This window comes from Callithrix jacchus, chromosome X (assembly GCF_049354715.1).
Source record: "Callithrix jacchus isolate 240 chromosome X, calJac240_pri, whole genome shotgun sequence".
NCBI classification, from domain to species: Eukaryota; Metazoa; Chordata; class Mammalia; order Primates; family Cebidae; genus Callithrix; species Callithrix jacchus.
In genome coordinates, this window is record NC_133524.1 from 49573984 (window position 1) to 49592909 (window position 18926).

Sequence of the window (18926 nt, forward strand, 5' to 3'; positions counted from 1 at the left end):
CTGGCTGGGAGCTCTTTCAGGTTGGCTTCTGTATTTTATGACATGCTGCCATCTCTCTCTCTCTCTCTCTCTTTTTTTTGAAACAGAGTTTTGCTCTTGTTGCCCAGGCTGGAGTGCAATGGTGCGATCCTGGCTCATTGCAACCTTGGCCTCCCTGATTCAAGCAATCCTCCTGCCTCAGCCTCTTAAGTAGCTGGGATTACAGGTGTCAGCCTCCACACCTGTGGGAACGCTCCCATGTGAGACCCCCAAGTAGTGGGTCACACCATATGGTTGAGCTTGATCCCGGACACGGGCCCCCTGTTGGAGGTAGTCGAGCTATGGGGAAGAAGAACTGCAAGAAGGCTTATGTGATATACAAAAAATAACATGAGTTATTACTCTATTGTGCTGAGGTGATGGGAGGCACGGTGTCCACTTTTGTTTCTCTATTCATTGTAGTTTCTTCTTAAAGTTATGATTTAAATCTTCAAAGCAAGCTGATAGTAAAAATTGCTTTGTTTATGTCTTTCCTGCACCTGGACCCTTGATGTGGTATTTACAATACTGCTTGTGACTTAATGATTTATAGTGTAGCCTGTGATTTTCTTGTGAAACTCCTGCCCTAGATAAATAGTTTCTTTTAAACTTCTAAACTTAGATATTGCACCCGGACTCTTGTGACTGATAATTGCACCCCCCGCTTTAACCTGATTACGTATCTCCCTGTTCCCAGCATATTTATCCAAAATATGGTGACTTGTGATTGTATTGTAAAACTTTCTGTTCCCCTTTATCTCACAAAACACTGATCCCATGATGTAAACACTTTTACTTGTAATGTATATAATCAGACCCTGAGTTCAATAAAGCCGTTGGTGAAGCACCTGACTTCTCAACCTTCCAGACCCCGTCTGTTCTTTCTTCTTCTCTTCCGTGCACCCCCGTTTCCAGGTTGGGACCCTCTTGCTGGCCAAGAGCCTCCTGGCAGACGTGCCTGCCCACACACACACCTGGTTATTTTTTTTTTTTTTTTGAGACAGAGTCTTGCTTTGTCACCCAGGCTGGAGTGCAATGGTGCGGTCTTGGCTCACTGCAACCTCCACCTCCAGGGTTCAAGTGATTCTCCTGGCTCAGCCTCCTGAGTAGCTGAGATTACAGGCACCCGCCACCATGCCCGGGTAATTTTTGTATTTTTAGTAGAGATGGGGTTTCACCATGTTGGGCAGGCTCGTCTCAAACGCCTGATCTCGTGATCCACCTGCCTCGGCCTCCCAAAGTGTTGGGATTACAGGCATGAGCCACTATGCTCGGCCTTAATGTTTTGTATTTTTAGTAGAGACGGGGTTTCACCATTTTGACCAGGCTGGTCTCAAACTCCTGACCCCAGGTGATCCACCCACCTCGGCCTCCCAAAGTGCTGGGATTACAGGCATGAGCCACTGCGACCACCATCATTGCTTTTAGGCACTTCCTTACTTTCTGTCAGTACAGGATGCTCCAGGCTCATCTTGTATTTCTCTCTGCCACAGCCTGAAAATCAGCCATTTTCCCAGGAGCCCTGGTTCCTTTCATTGGAGAAAAGCATTTAGAAAGATCTGGCGGCTAGATGTGCTCATTGTTTCTGGAATAGCACGATTTATAAGACTTCTCAGTGGAGAGACTGAGAAACTGTCAGCAAAAAACAAGAAGACAGGCCCACTTAGTGCAACATAGTATCTGTGGTTGGTGCCTTCTGAGATGCCCCCAACCAGTGCTCCCTGCCTGCTATGTTCTTGGTCTTCTCGAATCCCCTCCCCTTCAGTAACTTGTTTCCAGGCGACAGAATGCCTCAACCTTGAGGGGATATCACTTCCATAATTAGATTACAAGAGATGTAACCTCTATTTTGCTAGCCAACTCTTTCTCTCACTGGCTTGGATGAAGCAAACTACCATGCTGTGAGCCACCACATGGGAAGGCACACATGGTGTGGATGGTGGGCACCTCTGGCTGACAGCCAGCAAGGAACTGGGGCCCTCTGTCCGACAGGCTGCAGAGAACCGAATGCTGCTAACAACTATGGGAGTACATAGTAGATCCTTCCCCGGTCGCACATTCAGAGAAGTCCTCAATCCTGACCAATTCCTTCCTTGATTGTGCCATAGTGAGAAACGCTGAAGCTGAGGACCCAGCTGAACCCAGCCTGGATTCCTGACTCACAAAACCCAAGAGATAATTTGTGTGTGTTGTTGGAGCAGCTAAGACTGTGGTCATTTGTTTCACAGGAATAACTAGTATGGCATCCTTACTTGGATCCTAGAACAGAAAAGACATTAGCAGAAAAGCCGGTGAAATCCAAATAAAGTCTGAAGTTGTTAATAGTACTCTACCAATGCTATTTTCTTAGCACTGATAAATGTGCCATGGTTATGTAGGATGTTAACGTTAGGGGGAGGTGGGTGACAGGTATGGAAGCTCACTAATGGTGATGCAACTCTTCTGTAAATCTAAAATTACTTCAGAAAAACCTTAAAAAACTTCTGGGAGGCCAGGCACAGTGGGTCACACCTGTAATCCCAGCGCTTTTTGGAGGCTGAGGCAGTTGGATCACCTGAGAGTTTGAGATCAGCCTGAACAACATGGAGAAACCCTGTCTCTACCAAAAGTATAAAACTAGTCGGGTGTGGTGGCACATGCCTGTAGTCCCAGCTAGCTACTCAGGAGGCTATGCCAGGAGAATTGCTTGAACCCAGGAGGTGGAGGTTGTGGTGAGCTGAGATCGTACCATTGCACTCCAGCCTGCGCAACAAGAGCAAAAACAAACAAACAAAAAAACAAAAAATAAAAACCAAAAACCTGTGGGAGACCGAGGCCGTGTGCAGTGGCTCACACCTGTTATCCCAGCACTTTGGGAGGCTGAGGTGGGTGGATCATTTGAGGTCAGGAGTTCGAGGCCATCCTGGCCAATATGGTGAAACCCCATCTCTACTAAAAATACAAAAATTAGTTGGGTGGCAGTGGCACCTGCCTGTAATCCCAGCTACTGGGGAGGCTGAGACAGGATAATTACCTGAACCCAGGAGGTGGTGGTTGCAGTGAGCCAAGATAGTGCCACTGCACTCCAGCCTGGGCGACAGAGTGAGACTCTGTCTCAAAAAAAAAAAAAAAAAAAAGAAGATAGCAAGTATGGTGGTCACGGTCTGGGGGAGTCACAGTGACCAATCCTCGGTCCAGCCCTCAGAGGTCTGGTCAGGGAAATGCAGGGACCAGGCCTGATGCTTGTTCTGGTTGAGAAATTGTGGGAAAAATCCTTTTTCCCAACCTTCAAAAAGATACTTGTGCTCATTTAAATTCTCCCAAAATCTCAACATCTATTCTAAAATTCAGTTGGCTGCATGTTCCTCTGCCTTTCAGATATTTGTCTTTGTCCTCTCCACCATCTTGAATACCTCTGTTGTCTGCCAGGAAATATCCTCATAGACATCCTTATCTGTTTCAAAAGTGGATTTGCAAGAAAGTCTTCTTTCCCCCTCTGCTGAGGAGCGGCATTTTTCAATCCAGAGCCCTCACCCATTTACAGGCTTGCATATCTTCAGAACAGTTCGATTGTATTCATCAGCTTCTTCGAAGACCAAATGGGAGTAAGAAGCAGCATTTTCTGACTAACATCCCTTTAGAGAAATAAATTAGATAAAACACTAGTGTCAGTTAAAATGGTGTCTGGTGATTGGTCTTTAAAAGGACTAACGTCTTTTGTTTGCATATTGTCTTCCTCCATGCCCTAAATTATTTCACCCATCCTTCTGGAATCTGTTTCTCCCAAGGACTTTTATCCCTCTTGGCCTGCATGAGCCATGTTCACTGCACAGTGAAAGTCAAGGATAGGAGATGCGGAGGCGCTTTGCCAAAGTTAAAAGCGCATCAAACACGCCTAGCTTTTATTATTTTAATCACAAATCTATAGACCCCTCAGTATATCCTCCCTGGGGCTTTGCCCCAGCAATCCAAAGCTGACAACCTTGGGTGTAGGTATGAGAGGTGGGAATTGGGGGGGAGTGTCTCTTGATAACTCTGAAATGGGGTGATTCCTCCAAATGAAGAACTGGGTGGTGGACAGAAGTTGAGGTGACCTAGATTCGCAGTATGGGAAACAATAAAAAAATCAGATAAACAAATGAAGAGGTGCAATATGCTTTTACAACCCTCCTCCAAGCCTCTGCCTTGCTGGGGGAAGGCTTCCAGTTTTTCCAGGGCTGGGGAACTCCCAGGATAGCCCCTTCCTTCATCCTGTTGTTCTACATGTTGAAAAAGAATACTGGGGTACTGGTTCTGGTAACCTGGACTCAGTCCCTCACTAATCCCCATCACCTTCCCAAACTGCCCCTCAAGTAAGAAGGCAGAACTCTGCCCAAGGGTGGGGGCCTAACTCTCACTCTAGATCTAGGTCTGGAAAATTCATCCATGAAATTTCATCATCTGTCCCCTTCCCCAAGAGCAAGGTTGGCCCAGAGTCCTCCTAGGTTAGGTCAGGTTGGTCCCAGGTTAAGGCAGGGGAGCTTAAGTTCCACTCCTCCCTGCAGTGTGGAATGCTTAGATGGGATGTTGCTGAGGGACAAGGGTGGGGCTGTGATCTCCAGGAGCATGAGCGGTGGCCTGGTCCTACTGATAATTCCACACCTGAAGTGCCTGTGCTGGGCTGTTCCTATAGGGAAGGGGTGGGGCCTGGCTCCTCCATTCCTCGAAGGCCAGGAGAGTTCCCAGGGAATGGGCGGGGTCTCATCCTCGCTTCTGTTCCTTGCCTGGGCAGGGCAGGGCAGGGTTCATGGGGAAGGGGCAGAACTTAAACCCCCAGGGCTGGGACCTCCATTACTTGACTCCTCTTCTGTGCCAGGATGGACTAGTCTGGTAGTTTCAAGACAAAGGATGGAGCTTCATCCTGACATATCCCTTTCCCAGGAGACCTGGCTAGGACAGTCCCTAGGGGACAGGGGTGAGACCTCATTGTGTCTCCTTCCCTCACCTGGACAAGGATGAGTCCCATAGGGGCAGGGGTGAGGCTGTGATCCCCGGGGAGGTGGGGGGCAGGCCCTGATCTCATGTCCTTCTCCAGCCTTCGCCTTCTGAAATACCTGCACTGGGCAGTTCCTTTGGGGAAGGTGCAGGGTCTCACCTGACTCCTCCTCCTTGCCTGATTACAGGGGTGGGGCCTGATCACATCTCCTCTTCCCCCAGAATACCTGGGCAGGGCAGTCTCATGGGAGGGTGGGGGAAAAGGCGGGGCCTTATCCTGACTCGTCCTCCTTTCCTGGGTGGGGAATTCCCAGGGAAGGGGTGAGGCCTGATCAGGACTCCTCCTCCATGCTGAAGCTGCTGCGGCGGCTGCTGGCCTTGGAGACAGCAGGGGATACTGAAGAGAGCAGGGGATCAGAGGCAGCCCGCAGTGGGGACAGGGCACCCCCCGACAGTCCTCCCACCACCCCCTCCTCCTCCTCCATCAGAATGTCCTCCAGCCCCAGGTGAAAGGGGTCTCCCAGGTCCCCCAGGTGGTCGCTGGGAAAGTGCAGGTCCAGAAGGGCATCCGAGGGCGGTGCGGGGGGCTGCTGATGGGAAGCATTCTGGGTAGGTCCCCCCGCTACATGGAACGTTGCGGCGCCTGGCCTGCCCTCCTCCTCAATGTCCAGCTGCTCTGGCTTGAGGCTGTCAGAGGCCGAAGTCGTGGCCAGAGAGAGCAGCCCTGGGGTGGGAGGTACCGGCAGGCCATGGATCTGGGCCTGCAGTTCTAGCTCCTGTGAAAAACAGGGGTTGGGTGCAGGATAAGTAGGGTTCAGAGTTCCTCAGAGACAGAGGAGCGTAAAGGTTGAAAAGGGCAGGTTCCCCAGGTCGGAATTCAGCTTCTGCTACTCACTAGTTGCAAAACTTTAGTTAACATCTCTGAAGCTTCAGAGTTGCAAACTGTAAAGTGGGTATATATAATGGCTCCTATCTCATACAGTTGTGAGGATTGAAGAAGTTAATGGATATAAAGCTCTTGTCACAGTACATAGCACAAGGTAAATGCTATGTACATTAGCAATGTTATTATCCTTGTTAATATTATGATTACTTATCATTATCATCATTGTGTGAGTTGGGAAGCCTGGGGATCCCCCAAGTGTGCCAGGAAAGAAAACCCTGGCCTACTCTCTCTCTGCCTCCACCTGCAGGAAGCTCTCCCCTGCCTCCCCTACCACCATCTTCTCTTTCAGACCTGAATTCGGAGCTGCAGGCTGCGGTTGGCCTGCTCCAGGGATCGCTGCCGGCTCTCCAAGTCTTTGGAGCGCTGTTGCTCCTTCTGCAGCTTGCGGATATAATCCACAGAGGCCTTCAGGATGGTGCCCTTGTTCCAGCGCATCTCCCTGCAGGGCCCAATCAGGAGGGAAAAGGGAGATGCTACATGAGGGGTTTCTCAGGAGCTGAGGTGGGAATTGCACCAGGTAGGAGTCCCTACCACATGCCTAGAACATGAGGCCGGGGTCCATCAAAGGTATGGAGTGCCCAGAGGACAATTTCCTGCCTGGAGTCTTCCAATGGTGCCCCATCACACTCCAAATCCTGGAAGCCATCTCTGACCTGATCCCTTAGGATTCCTGTCTTCCCTATGTCCCTCCGATTGATCTCACTACAGCCATGTCGGCCTCTCAGTGCTCCTAGAATATGGAAAAACATTCCCAACTCAGGGCCTCAATCCCAGCTGCGCCCTCTGCCTTGAATACTCTTCCCTGCAGACACCCATGTGGCTCCCTTCCTTGCCTCCTTAGGCTCTTTATTCAAACGTTTCCTTGTCAGTTGGGGCCTGCCCTGTCCTTACCTTCCTTACCCCAAACAGTAACCCCCCGCAACATTCTCCCATTTTCCTTCCAGTCTTTATTCTTCTCATAACACTCATCGTAATGAATCTCATGGACGTTTACTTATTTACTATTTGTCTGCCCCCACTAAAACATCAGTTTTATGAGGTCTGTTTTGTTCCCTCTGGTATCTTTAGGGCCTAATATAGTACCTGGCACAAACCGGAGGCTCAATAGATAAATTTTTTTTTTGAGACGGAGTCTTGCTCTGTCACCAGGCTGGAGTGCAGTGGCACAATCTCGGCTCACTGCAACCTCTGCCTCCTGGGTTCAAGCGATTCTTCCGCCTCAGCCTCCCGAGTAGCTGGGATTACAGGTGCCCACCACCATGCCCAGCTAATTTTAGTTTTAGTAGAGATGGGGTTTCACCATGCTGGCCAGGATGGTCTTGATCTCTTGACCTTGTGATCCACCCACCTTGGCCTCCCAAAGTGCTGGGATTACAGGCTTGAGCCACTGTGCCTGGCCAATAAATAAATCTTGAATAAATAAGGGAAGTAATATTGCACCACTGCACTCCAGCCTGGGTGACAGAGCAAGACTCCATCTCAAAAAAAAAAAAAAGGAAGTACTAAGTGAACGGAAAAGTAGGGGCATATATTCTATGGGGACCAGACGGGGTACACAGACCATAACATTATGTGCCTAAAATTTTAGGTGCTGACACAGTGAGTGTCTGCAACCCTGCTCAGGCTGAGAAAGAACCAGACAGAGGAGAAATGCCTGGGCCAAGACTGCCTGGTGAGCCCACCAAGGCACAACTGTAGTAGCATGGGACACCTGCCCCACCTCCCACTGGCCTGAGGGTCCCAGCCCAGACTCACGGGTCACTGGACTTAGGGATGAGAGTGCCCAGTTCCTTGATCCTGTCGTTAATGTTGAATCGCCTGCGACGCTCAACTTTGGAGTGGGGAGGAGAGGAAGAAAGAGTGGGAAAAGAGTTGTCGATTAGCCAAGAAGGGAAGAGACAGAAAGTAGGAGTCAGGAGGCTGTTGCAGGGAAGGGGTTCCCCATGGCGGGCCAGGACGCAGGGCGAGGCAGGGCTGCACAGCACCGGGGCAATGCACATGCTCTCTGGCTTACTTAGGTTGTGATTGTCTTTCTTCTGCCGTTCCTTCAAAAGGGCCTTTGCCTCAGTCTCTGGAAAAGAGTGGAGTGGTCAGGGCCTCTGGGCATGGGAAGGAAAGAAATACTTGCAGATGCTAAAGTAGGGTTTGGTAGCCGAAAGCAGGGGAAATGCCTTTTTTTTTTTTTAAAAAAAAGATGAGGTTTCACCATATTGGTCAGGCTGGTATCGAACTCTTGACCTCAGGTGATCTGCCCACCTTGGCCTCCCAAAGTGCTGGGATTACAGGCATGAGCCACCATGCCCGACTTTTTTTTTTTTTTTTTTTTTTTTAAGAGACGAGGTTTCTCCATGTTGGTCAGGCTGGTCTTGAACTCCCGACCTCAGGTGATCCTCCTGCCTCGGCCTCCCAAAGTGCTGGGATTACAGGCGTGAGCCACCGCGCCCAGCCGGAAATGCCTTTTTTAAAAAGCGCCTCTCTTTTTACTATTTTAAGCTGTGATGATAGGCTGGTTGTTAAATCCAAGATGAGAGGAAGTGAGAGGAAGTGGGGTGAAAACAAGATCACAGACCATATGGGGAAAGTGGATAAACAGCCCCATTTCTTTATGTCCAAACCATTCCCCCCAGAATCAGGCCCATCTCTAGGCCTGGAAGGCACAGGGCTCACCTGGGTAAAGTGTAGGGCCATGGGACCAAGACCCTATCACCTACCAGAGATCTCCCGTTTGATGTTAGGCAGCTCAGCTGGGCAGGAGTTGCTGACAGTGATGGCTGGTGTGGCCACGCCTTGACTACTGTACACATCAATCAGATTCCCTGACACAGGCAGCTGGGGACAGAGAGGGCAGAGAACCACCAGTTGGGAACAATCCCCAGACTTGGCTCCTCCTCAGAACCAGGTTCCTAAGCCTCCACATATCCCAAAGACGGGGTACCCTCTAATGCAAGGACTGGCTGACTCAGCACCGGAACCCTTGCTTCTCCTTCAAGGCAATTTCACATGGTGAGCAAATAGCTAGGACAGAGCAAACCGGACGTACCTTGTTTCACTGGGAGATTGGAGCCTGCCTGGCCTGCTTATCACTTCCTCCAGTCCCTCATATCCCTCAGTGACCTCTAAAGCCCCCTTCCCAAACCCCGGGGGCTAGCTCTGAGAAGAAATGCTGGAAAACCACCCTTCTCAGGTCTTCGTCAGCCCTGATGCGACATTCCAGTCCGTTAGCTCCTCCCAGCACAACATTCCAATCCAGCATTCTTGGAACACTCCAACCCAATCTTCTCCGACCTTGGTCAATTGTCATGACAACATTCTATCTAAAATCTGGCCTTCTGGAGAATTCCAACATAATCTTCAGTCTTTCACTCTGATCAAGTTGTACCATCTTCCACATCAGGGTCTCCTGCTGCTATGGACCAAGCTCCTGACTCCAGTATCTTCCTGCATCCTGTTCTCTCAGGAGATTCTTATCCAACTTTTCAATTAGCACTGCTTTATGTCAGCTAAGGTTTTTTTTCTTCTCTCCTTCACACTTTCCTGAATATACTCTAGGGCAGCACGCTAATCTGAAGTATACCCAGGGCCAGGCCCAGTGCTCACGCCTGTAATCCCAGCACTTTGGGAGGGTGGGGTGGGCAGATCACTTGAGGTCGGAGTTCGTGACCAGCCTGGCCGACATGGTGAAACTCCGTCTCTACTAAAAATACAAAAAAAAAAAAACCACAAAAAACAAAAATCAGCTGGGCATGGTGGTCCACACCTATAGTCCCAGCTACTTGGGAGGCTGAGACAGGAGAGTTGTTTGAACTCAGGAAGTGGAGGTTGCAATAAGCCAAGATCATGCCACTGCACTCTAGCCTGGGTGACAAAGCGAGACTCCATCTCAAAATAAAAACAAAAAACAAAATAAAGTATACCCAAATCTCACCTCTTCACGAGTTTTAATTTCTTGAACCCACTTCCAATCTGCTGGATATAAAGTCCTAAACTCTGTGTACAAATCAATAAAAAGTTCTGATAAATTAGTACCATTTTTATACATGCTTCCATCCTCTTGATAAGTTATTAAAAAGCAAAACTATAGCCACTTGGTATGTTCTAAAGCAAGTTATGAGACCAAGTATTGTGGCTCATGCCTGTAATCCCAGCACTTTGGTAGGCCAAGGTGGGTGGATCACTTGAGCTCAGAAGTTTGAGACCAGCCTGGGTAACATAGTGAGACGCTGTCTCTACCGAAAATACAAAAAATTAGCTGGTGGTGGCACATGCCTGTGGTCCCAGCTACTTGGGAGGCCAAGGTGGGAGGATCACTGGAGCCTGTAAGGTGGAGGCTGCAGTGACCCAAGATTGTACCACTGTACTCCAGCCTGGGTGACAGAACAAGAACCTGTCTCAAAAATAAACAAATAGGCCAGGTGCGGTGTCTCAAGCCTGTAATCCCAGCACTTTGGGAGGCTGAGGCGGGTGGATCACCTGAGGTCAGGAGTTCGAGACCAGCCTGACTAACATAGTGAAACCCCATTTCTACTAAAATACAAAAATTAGCCGGGTGTGCTGGTGGGCACCTGTAATCTCGGCTACTTGGGAGCCTGAGAAAGGAGAATCACTTGAACCCAGGTAGCAGAGGTTGCAATGAGTCAAGATCGTGCCACTGCACTCCAGTGTGGGCAACAAGAGCAAAACTCTGTCTCAAAAATAAATAAATAAATAAATAAAGCAAGTTAGTCCAGGTGCAGTGGCTCACGCTTGTAATCCCAGGACTTTGGGAGGCTGAAGCCTGTGGATCACGAGGTCAGGAGATCGAGACCATCGCAGCTAACATGGTGAAACCCCATCTCTACTAAAAATACAAAAATTAGCCGGGCATCATGACACGTGCCTGTAGTCCCAGCTACTCAGGAGGCTGAGGCAGGAGAATCGCTTGAACCCGAGAGGCAGAGGGTGCAATAAGCCAAGATCATGCCATTGAACATTCCAGCCTGGGTGACAGAGCAAGATTCCATCTCAAAAATAAATAAATACATAAAGCAAGTTATGAGACTTTTGGAGTGTTTCAGAACCAGAATGTTACAATGGTACATCCCTTGCTCTAGAAAGTTGTATCTACTCACTAGAAGGACTCTGCCTCCTGGCACAGTTCAGTTGATATATTCCAATCACTACAAGATCCAACTACTTGTTATAACCCACAGCAAGTTTGAAGACTTTTGATATGCTTCAAGGCCGGGCGCAGTGGCTCACACCTGTAATCTCAGCACTTTGGGAGGTTGAAGCCAGGTGGATCACTTGAAGTCAGGAGTTCAAGACCAGCCTGGCCCACAGGGTGAAACCCAGTCTCTACTAAAAATACAAAAATTAGCCAAGCACGGTGGGGCACACCTGTAATCCCAGCTACTCAAGAGGCTGAGGCACGAAAATCACTTGAACCCAGGAGGCAGAGGTTGCAGTGAGCTGTGATTGCACCGCTAAACTCCAGCCTGTGTGACAGAGCAAGACTGGGTCTCAAAAAAAAAAAAAAAAAAAAAAAAAAACTGGCCAGGCGCAGTGGCTCATGCCTGTAATCCCAACACTTTGAGAGGCCAAGGCGGGCGGCAGATCACCTGAAGTCAGAAGTTCAAGACCAGCCTGGCCAACATGGAGAAATCCTGTCTCTACTAAAAATACAAAATGAGGCTGGGCGTGGTAGCTCACACCTGTAATCCCAGCACTTTGGGAGGCTGAGGTGAGTGGATCACAAGGTCAAGAGATGGAGACCATTCTGGCCAACATGGCGAAACCCCGTCTCTACTAAAAATATGAAAATTAGCCAGATGTGGTAGAGCATGCCTGCAATCCTAGCTACTCGGGAGGCTGAGGCAGCAGAAGAATCGCTTGAACCCAACAGGCAGAGTTTGCGGTGAGCTGAGAACGCACCATTGCACTCCAGCCTGGGCGATGAGAGTGAAACTCCGTCTCAAAAATAACTAAACAAACAAACAAACAAACAAATTAGCCAGGCATGGTGGTGCACACCTGTAATCCCAGCTACTCTGAAGGCTGAGGCAGGAGAATCGCTTGAACCCGAGAGGCTGAGGTTGTGGTGAGCTGAGATCGCACCATTACACTTCGGCCTGGGCAACTAGAATGAAACTCCATCTCAAAAAAAAAGAAGTAAAAATAAAGTAAAACCAAATGCCCTAATCACTAATCACTACACGATCTGGTGTATATGTCCTAGTGACCTGAATCCCTTGGTACATTCAAGTGCTATAAGATTCTCATCTCAGCTGGGCGTAGTGGCTCATGGATGCAATCCCAGCACTTTGGGAGGCCAAGGCAGGTGGATCACCTGAGGTCAGGAGTTTGAGACCAGCCTACCCGAAATGGCAAAACCCTGTCTCTACTAATAGTACAAAAAGTTAGCTGGGCATGGTGGTGGGCACCTGTAATCCCAGTTACTCAGGAGGCTGAGGCAGGAGAATCACCTGAACCCATGAGGTGGAGGTTGCAGTGTGCTGAGATCATGCCACTGCACTCCAGCCTGGGTGACAAGAGCAAAACTCCATCTCAAAAAAAAAAAATCTCATGTCTTGGTACTTCTTACAGCAAAGCCCCACCTGTATCTCTCACAGTCTACACGGGCCACCTCTCAACGCAGTCCAATAAGGTCCAAGGGCATTGACATATCCTGTTTTCATCATAAGACCTCCCTCTCTATCTTAGTACAATCCAGACAAGGATCTCATATACAGGCAGCCAGCCTGGGTAGGGTCTTGGTGATACAGAAATGCCCTAATTTTCAAACCAACGTCACATCTCAGGGCCTCACCGTGCTGGGGAGCTGCAGTCCTGTGGTGCCTCCAGGCAGGTAGCTGAGCATTTCATCATTGTAACTGGACTCCAGGCTGATGATCTCATCAATGACATCATCAATCTGGGGGAAGAAGTAAATATTGTACAGGGTTAGAAGAATTTGGGAGGGGAGTGTTGGAGGAGGTTTGGCTGTAGCCTCTTACCTCCTTCTCTGAGCTGGACCCGATGGTTAGCAGCGCCATGGGGCTGTTGGGCGCGCTGCCCGTGGGGCCGGTAGTGTGGGCAGCCTCAGGAGCAGGCAGTGGCTGGGCACTTGCAGGCCCCGGTGGTGGGGTGAGGGCCTGGGAAGCCAGCTTGGGCCCAAGTGTGGTGGACAGGTACTGTTTCACCTGCTGCCGGCGCGCCTGCTGCAGGTGGTAGCGCGTCGGGTTCTCTAGGTGGGTTTGTACCTGTGAAAGAAGGTAGACAAGGAAAGGGAGGGGACAAGGCAGAACAGGACTCAAAGGGGTGACTCTGAGCCCCAGCCTTACCCTCCTAACTCATCGATGCCTAGACTTAGGCAGACAAGCTGAGCCCAGAATCTGAGAACACTCCAAAAATATTGTCGAGTCTCCCACCAGACCCAAACTCTCTTTCTCAGAAATCGTTCACAGCTGCCAAGATCCACCCATGACTGACAGGATCCCTCATAGTTTCTGGAAAACCCTGTCACAGTCCCCAAGATTCCCCACCTAGTCTCTGACACCACCTAATAGACTTGGGAACCATATAATGCTTCCCAAGACCCCCTAATGGCCAAAGAACTAATCTATCACACACACATGAAGCTCTTCCTACAAAGCCAGAGCCTACTTGGGGCACTCATGACCCTCCATGGTCCACCAAAACATCCTCATGGCCCCCAAGAACCCCTCGCAATTTTACAAGATCACCTCAGAAACCCAAAACACACACGAGACATGAGCACAGATCATTTAAATAGTATCGGGGGATGGGCGAGGTGGCTCATGCCTGTAATCCCAGCACTTTGGAAGGCTGAGGCGGGCAGATCACCTGAGGTCAGGAGTTCGAATGGAGCCTGACCAACATGGAGAAACTCGTCTTTACTAAAAATACAAAAAATCAGCTGGGCATGTTGGCTTGTGCCTATAATCCCAGCTACTTGGGAGGCTGAGGCAGGCGAATTGCTTGAACCCAGGAGGTAGAGGTTGCAGTGAGCCGAGATCATGCCATTACTCCAGCCTGGGCAACAAGAGCAAAATTCCATCTGAAAAACAACCAAACAAAAAACAACAAAAAAACAGTACCAGGGACCTTTCTTAGAGCCCCTAAGATATTGCCCCCAAATCACCAGCACATTGAGGCCATCCCTAGCTCCTAGGACCACTCCTCAGTCACCAGGAGCTCCCTCCCAGGGCCCTGGATCTCACCTTACCTTGAGCACCTCCCTGGGCACCTGAGCAGGGGGTGGACGGCTCAATGTGTGGCCCCCAGCAGAGACGCCAACCACAGAGATGGCAGGAGAGGCAGGTGCAGGACTGGGGAAGGGAGCCGCGGCGGCCTGTTCCCGACGCTCACGCCTTTCCTGCTCCTGTGCCTGAGCCCGCATTAGCTGCTGCCGCAGCAAGACCCTCGATGAAGAAGATGACGACATGGCAGGGGTCCTGGAGCCCCCTGCAGAAGACGATGCAGAGAGTGTAGCTGGGGTGGCTGGCGTGGCCTGCAGTGATATTGGGAGGCTGTGGAATGGGAAATATGGGGCCATATTTTAGGTAAGCTAAAAGTCTCGTCCCAAGCCTAAAGGGTCATAGTGTGATGGAACAGACACAGGAACCGGGCCTGTTCTCTGCCTTCTGAGACCACAATGTAGAAGTAGAGACACAGGAACCAAGCTTGGTGGTGGCTCTCCGAGGTAACAATCTGATGGGGGACACACTGGAGGTCACTCTAGTGGGGGAGTTTTAGCTTTTAGTCCTAATGGTGAAGCCTAGATTTGAGTCTGTTCATATATTAAGTGGAGATGCCATTGTTCAGCTCTGCGAGAGGGGGTTTGTCCTATTTAAAGGAGCAGAAGAAGCAGAATTGAGGTTGTGGCAGCAGAACATGGATACACAGGGCTCCTAAGCCCAATGTGAGGCTGAAGAAGCTCTCTGAGCTCCTGGGGGTGAGCACCAAGCAATAGGAGAAGCCCCAGGTTCCTCTTCCTCCCCTGCTTGGACCTTTGGTCCCAGGAGCTAGTCAGTTTTGAAAATCTCAGAGATTTCACAATCCTCTCTTCCTGCCCCTCTTCCACATCCCCTCCCCTCTCTCAGAGCCCGGGCCGATGACTCAGCACATTTAGACTTCCAAGCTTGGGGAAAGAGACCAGCAGGGGCTCCTCAAAGGCTGAGGGTGGGTAAGTGGGTAGTGTGGGAAGGGGCTGAGTTGGGGCTAGAGGTATGGCCCCGCCCACCCAGGGGTGTGAGTTTAAGCAGGCCACGCCCTATCTCTGGGCACTCCAGGCCAGCTGGAACACCTGAGGCTGAAACCCTTACGTATGAATGGGTGTGCAGGTGGGTTGCGGGGAGGCAGGGGAGGTCTTGACAGAGATACTGGAATCCTAGCTTGGCAACCTACTTCCCTGTGTGATCATGCTCTTTCTGGCCCCTAATATTACCATCTGGAAAATGCAGGCTAGTGAAAGACTGGATTGGGCTGGTACTGAGGGCCTCTGCCCATCAAGAGGGGAGAGGAGTGCTGAGGAATTGGGAGGGGACTCAGATAGACAATTCATACATACCTTGAGCGAAGGGGTAAGGGTTGGCTTTTGAGCTCGTAGAAGCTGTCAGGATCAAGGATGTTTTCTAATTCTATGTCAGCAACAATCCCAGATTCCGGAAGCAAAGAGTTCAGGCTGAGGGGGAGGTGGGGTGGTGGTCAGTGATTGAATGAAGGATCTTATTCCCCTGCCCTCCCCTGAGACAGAGAAAGAGAGACAGACAGACAGACAGAGATGGGGAGAAAGAACAGAAGAACACAAGCCCCTCATATTTGGCCACGTTGCTGGGTACCACACCACCATGAATTCCCACCTCCTTCCCCCTCATACCCTTTTCCCTTCCCCACCGTGTTACTCATAGTCCCTTAAGAGTCAGAATAATAAGAATGCCTGTATCCCAACCCCAACAGTGTAAGAACCTGGGTTTGAGTTAAACAGAATTTAGGAGTAACAATTCACTTTATGGAAGAATTCCTGACTTCCTATTCAGAGTTCTCTCAGCCCCTATACTCCCTACTATTTTTTTTTCTCTGTCACCAGGCTGGAGTGCAGTGGTGCGATCTCGGCTCACTGCAACCACCACCTCCTGGGTTCAAGCCATTCTTGTGCCTTAGCCTCCCGAGTAGCTGGGATTACAGGTACACATCATCACACCCAGCTAATTTTTGTATTTTTAGTAGAGACGGGGTTTCACCTTGTTGGCCAGGATGGTCTTGATCTTGTGACCTCATGATCTGCCTGCCTTGGCCTCTCTGGGATTACAGGCGTGAACCACTGCACCTGGCCAACCTCCTACTATTTTCTTTACAGCTGAATGTGAGCCCAGGTATATGTGTAAACGTAAACACATACACACACACACACACACACACACACACACACAGCAAGTGGGGGTATCCCTCAGCATAAGAGCCCCTTGTAACACAAAATGAATGCATCACAAAGAGAACTGGGAATAATTCACCTGATGTAAAGATCTACCATTTCACAAATGAGTTTCTCCCAGCCCTAGCCAGAGTTCACGGGATGCCAACACATGCCCAAATATAAAATAGAAATATCAAAGGCTCCCCTCGCTCCAACAGACTGGATTTACAGGAGGGAGAATATAGGTGGTTGATCCACTTTATACAAGCATTCTTTTCTTAGCCAGAGGAGCCTGTCCAGCCTTCTCCTGTTTTTTTGGATAGATCAAAACACACACACCTCCAACACCAACACCCACTGTCACACAAAATAAGCCAAATACACCCCTCCCTTTTAACTATGTCCACTACTGCGATGATCTAGGTTGTTACAGAGGAATTAGAAGATGGTGAATCGATATACAGAAAGGCTATGCTTAGCCCTAGAGAGCAAGGGACACTTAACACACATGTGGTAGATGAATATGCATCCTTTAATTTAGCCAAAGATTTAGAATCCTGAGAGATTGCTGGTGACTTCACTTGACAAGAATCCTCTCCCCTCCCCAAGGATCTCTCTTCCTTCCTCTCCTCACCCTCAGATGGAGTCCTAAAACCACCCAGGAAGTTGGGAAGAGGAAGCTCGGGGAAGGCACTGAGCTCAGCACAATCCCAGGCACAAAGGAGGCAAAGACCCCTCCCCCCTCACGCAGCCCCCGCCAAGCTCACACACCCATTGCATAGAAGTTGGAAGAGATGGGCGTGCTGGGATGAGCAGGGAGGGCTGGGGCTCCAAAGCCCGTTGATGGAAGTGAGGATGAGAAGAGGCCGGAGGGGACCCACCCAGGCAGGGATGGTGCAATCTGTACTCATTCCAGCTCTATGGACAGATTCAAGATTACCCCCAGGAGGTCGGAGATAGAAAAAAACATAAAATAAAAATAAGAGGGGTGTGGGACTAGGAACTGGGAAGGGCTGAGAGGGTAGAGCAAGTAGCAGCATGAACAAGAGCCTCCTCTGGGTTCCCAAACAAGGTCTGAGGCCTTGTCTGAGCTAAGAGGTAACATCATCACCCTCTGTCTGCCCTCTGTCATTCAGGCCCTTATCAGGTGTGGGAAGAGGGCTTTTCCACTATCCCTGGGTCTGCCCCAGCTGGGTGGGCGGGCAGGGGAGAAAAGATTATTCTGATCAAGTCTTGCTTAATGTTGCTTCTCTTGTTCATTCACACGCACTCACAAGGCTGGTCCCAGACAGCATATCTGAGATACCTGCAAATCCCTCCAGATTCATGTTATCATCAAACACAGCAACCAGCCACTGAGAGGCACCAAGCTCCCAAGACAGCACTTCTGTCCCTCAGGACCCCTTCTCCCACGCTGAGGGAAAAAGATTCCAGGATCCCCTTAAAATCAGTGCCTCACCTGACAGTGTCCCCTCAAATTCATTCCCTTCATGTCTGACTGAAAACCCCCGAATTCAGCCTCTAATCAGAGTCCCAGTCCGCCAAGTTCAGTTTCTGGATACTCCAGAATCAGCCCCTCTAGACGCAGTCAAGGGTTCCCCAAACCTGACACAGGCCCGCTTAATGCACTCTCCCACGACTCCTTTAAGCCACAGTCCAAGCAGGCCACTGCCGGATTCCTTAGGTGCCCCCACAAGACTGGTGCCCCCACAAGACTGGCGCCCCGACGTCCTCCAAGCCTAGGCCGAGGGCCTCCAATCCCAATCCAGGGCCCCCGCTGCCCCCCAGATCAGGCCCCCGGGAGCCCCAGTCGGCACTCCCGGCCCCTGCCGGCCCCGCACCTGAGCAGCTGAGCCGAGTCGGCCGGCCTGCGCTCCTCCAACAGCACGAACACGGCTCGAGGGCCCTCCGCGCTGGCCTCTACGCCATCCCGAGCTGGCTCGGCCGCATGAGACATGACGCCCGGCCGCGGGCGAGCCCTGCCAGGCCGGTCGGGCCTTGGCCCGGTCCCCCTAACAAAATAAGAGTCCCCCTCCCCCCAGTTCTTCACCGCCTCCTCCTCCGCTAAGCCAAGGAGCTAGCACTGCGCGGGCGGGCGGCGTCGGGGAGATGGGATGGGCTGTGAGTCATCCCCCGCCCAGAAAGGACCAACGCCCCCCCCAACCTAACCCCGGACGACCGCCCTCCTCCCCCTCGTCCTCTTCCCCCGCCTCCCTCCTGCCAGGGATGGGGAAACTCCACAGGAAGTGACCGCACTGGGGATGGACGGCCCGTCTGGCCACGACCCATTAGTGAGGCAGCCAATCGCTGAACGGCGATTCGACGGTCCGCCCTAAGCGACGCCTCCAACGCGGAGGAAAAACGCGATTCGGCCCGCCCTCATTCTGAAAAGAAGCGCCCAGTCCACGCCCTCAAGGACAGCGACAAATAGGCGAGGGGCAATTTGGTTGAGCCACGCCTCCATGTTTGCGTCGCTTTTGGAGCCACGCCCTCTCTTCTCAAATTATTCCCCTGCAAGATAATATATTAAGCCGCTCCTTGGGTCCTCTGCGCCTGCGCCTCGACAGCCAGTCGGCGCGCTGAGGGTCTCCTGGC

General features: G+C 50.7%; 1 protein-coding gene across 6 annotated transcripts; it reads right to left on the reverse strand.

Moving 5' to 3' along the window:
- Positions 1 to 3861: 3861 nt before the first annotated feature.
- On the reverse strand, positions 3862 to 18418 carry TFE3 (transcription factor binding to IGHM enhancer 3). 6 transcript variants are annotated; one of them, XM_078363218.1, is made up of 10 exons: positions 18173 to 18418; positions 15486 to 15599; positions 14142 to 14380; positions 12910 to 13155; positions 12723 to 12827; positions 8629 to 8746; positions 7932 to 7988; positions 7673 to 7748; positions 6209 to 6356; positions 3862 to 5747 (listed from the first exon to the last, which is right to left on the reverse strand). In XM_078363218.1, exons 3-10 carry the CDS (start codon positions 14358 to 14360, stop codon positions 5304 to 5306), a joined length of 1413 nt encoding a protein of 470 aa, XP_078219344.1. In that variant the 5' UTR covers positions 14361 to 14380; positions 15486 to 15599; positions 18173 to 18418; the 3' UTR covers positions 3862 to 5303. The 6 variants fall into 6 exon arrangements, with proteins under 6 accessions (XP_078219344.1, XP_078219346.1, XP_035145579.1 ...); XM_078363220.1 differs by having other exon boundaries at positions 14142 to 14426; XM_035289688.2 differs by having other exon boundaries at positions 14142 to 14445.
- Between the last annotated feature and the right edge of the window lie 508 nt (positions 18419 to 18926).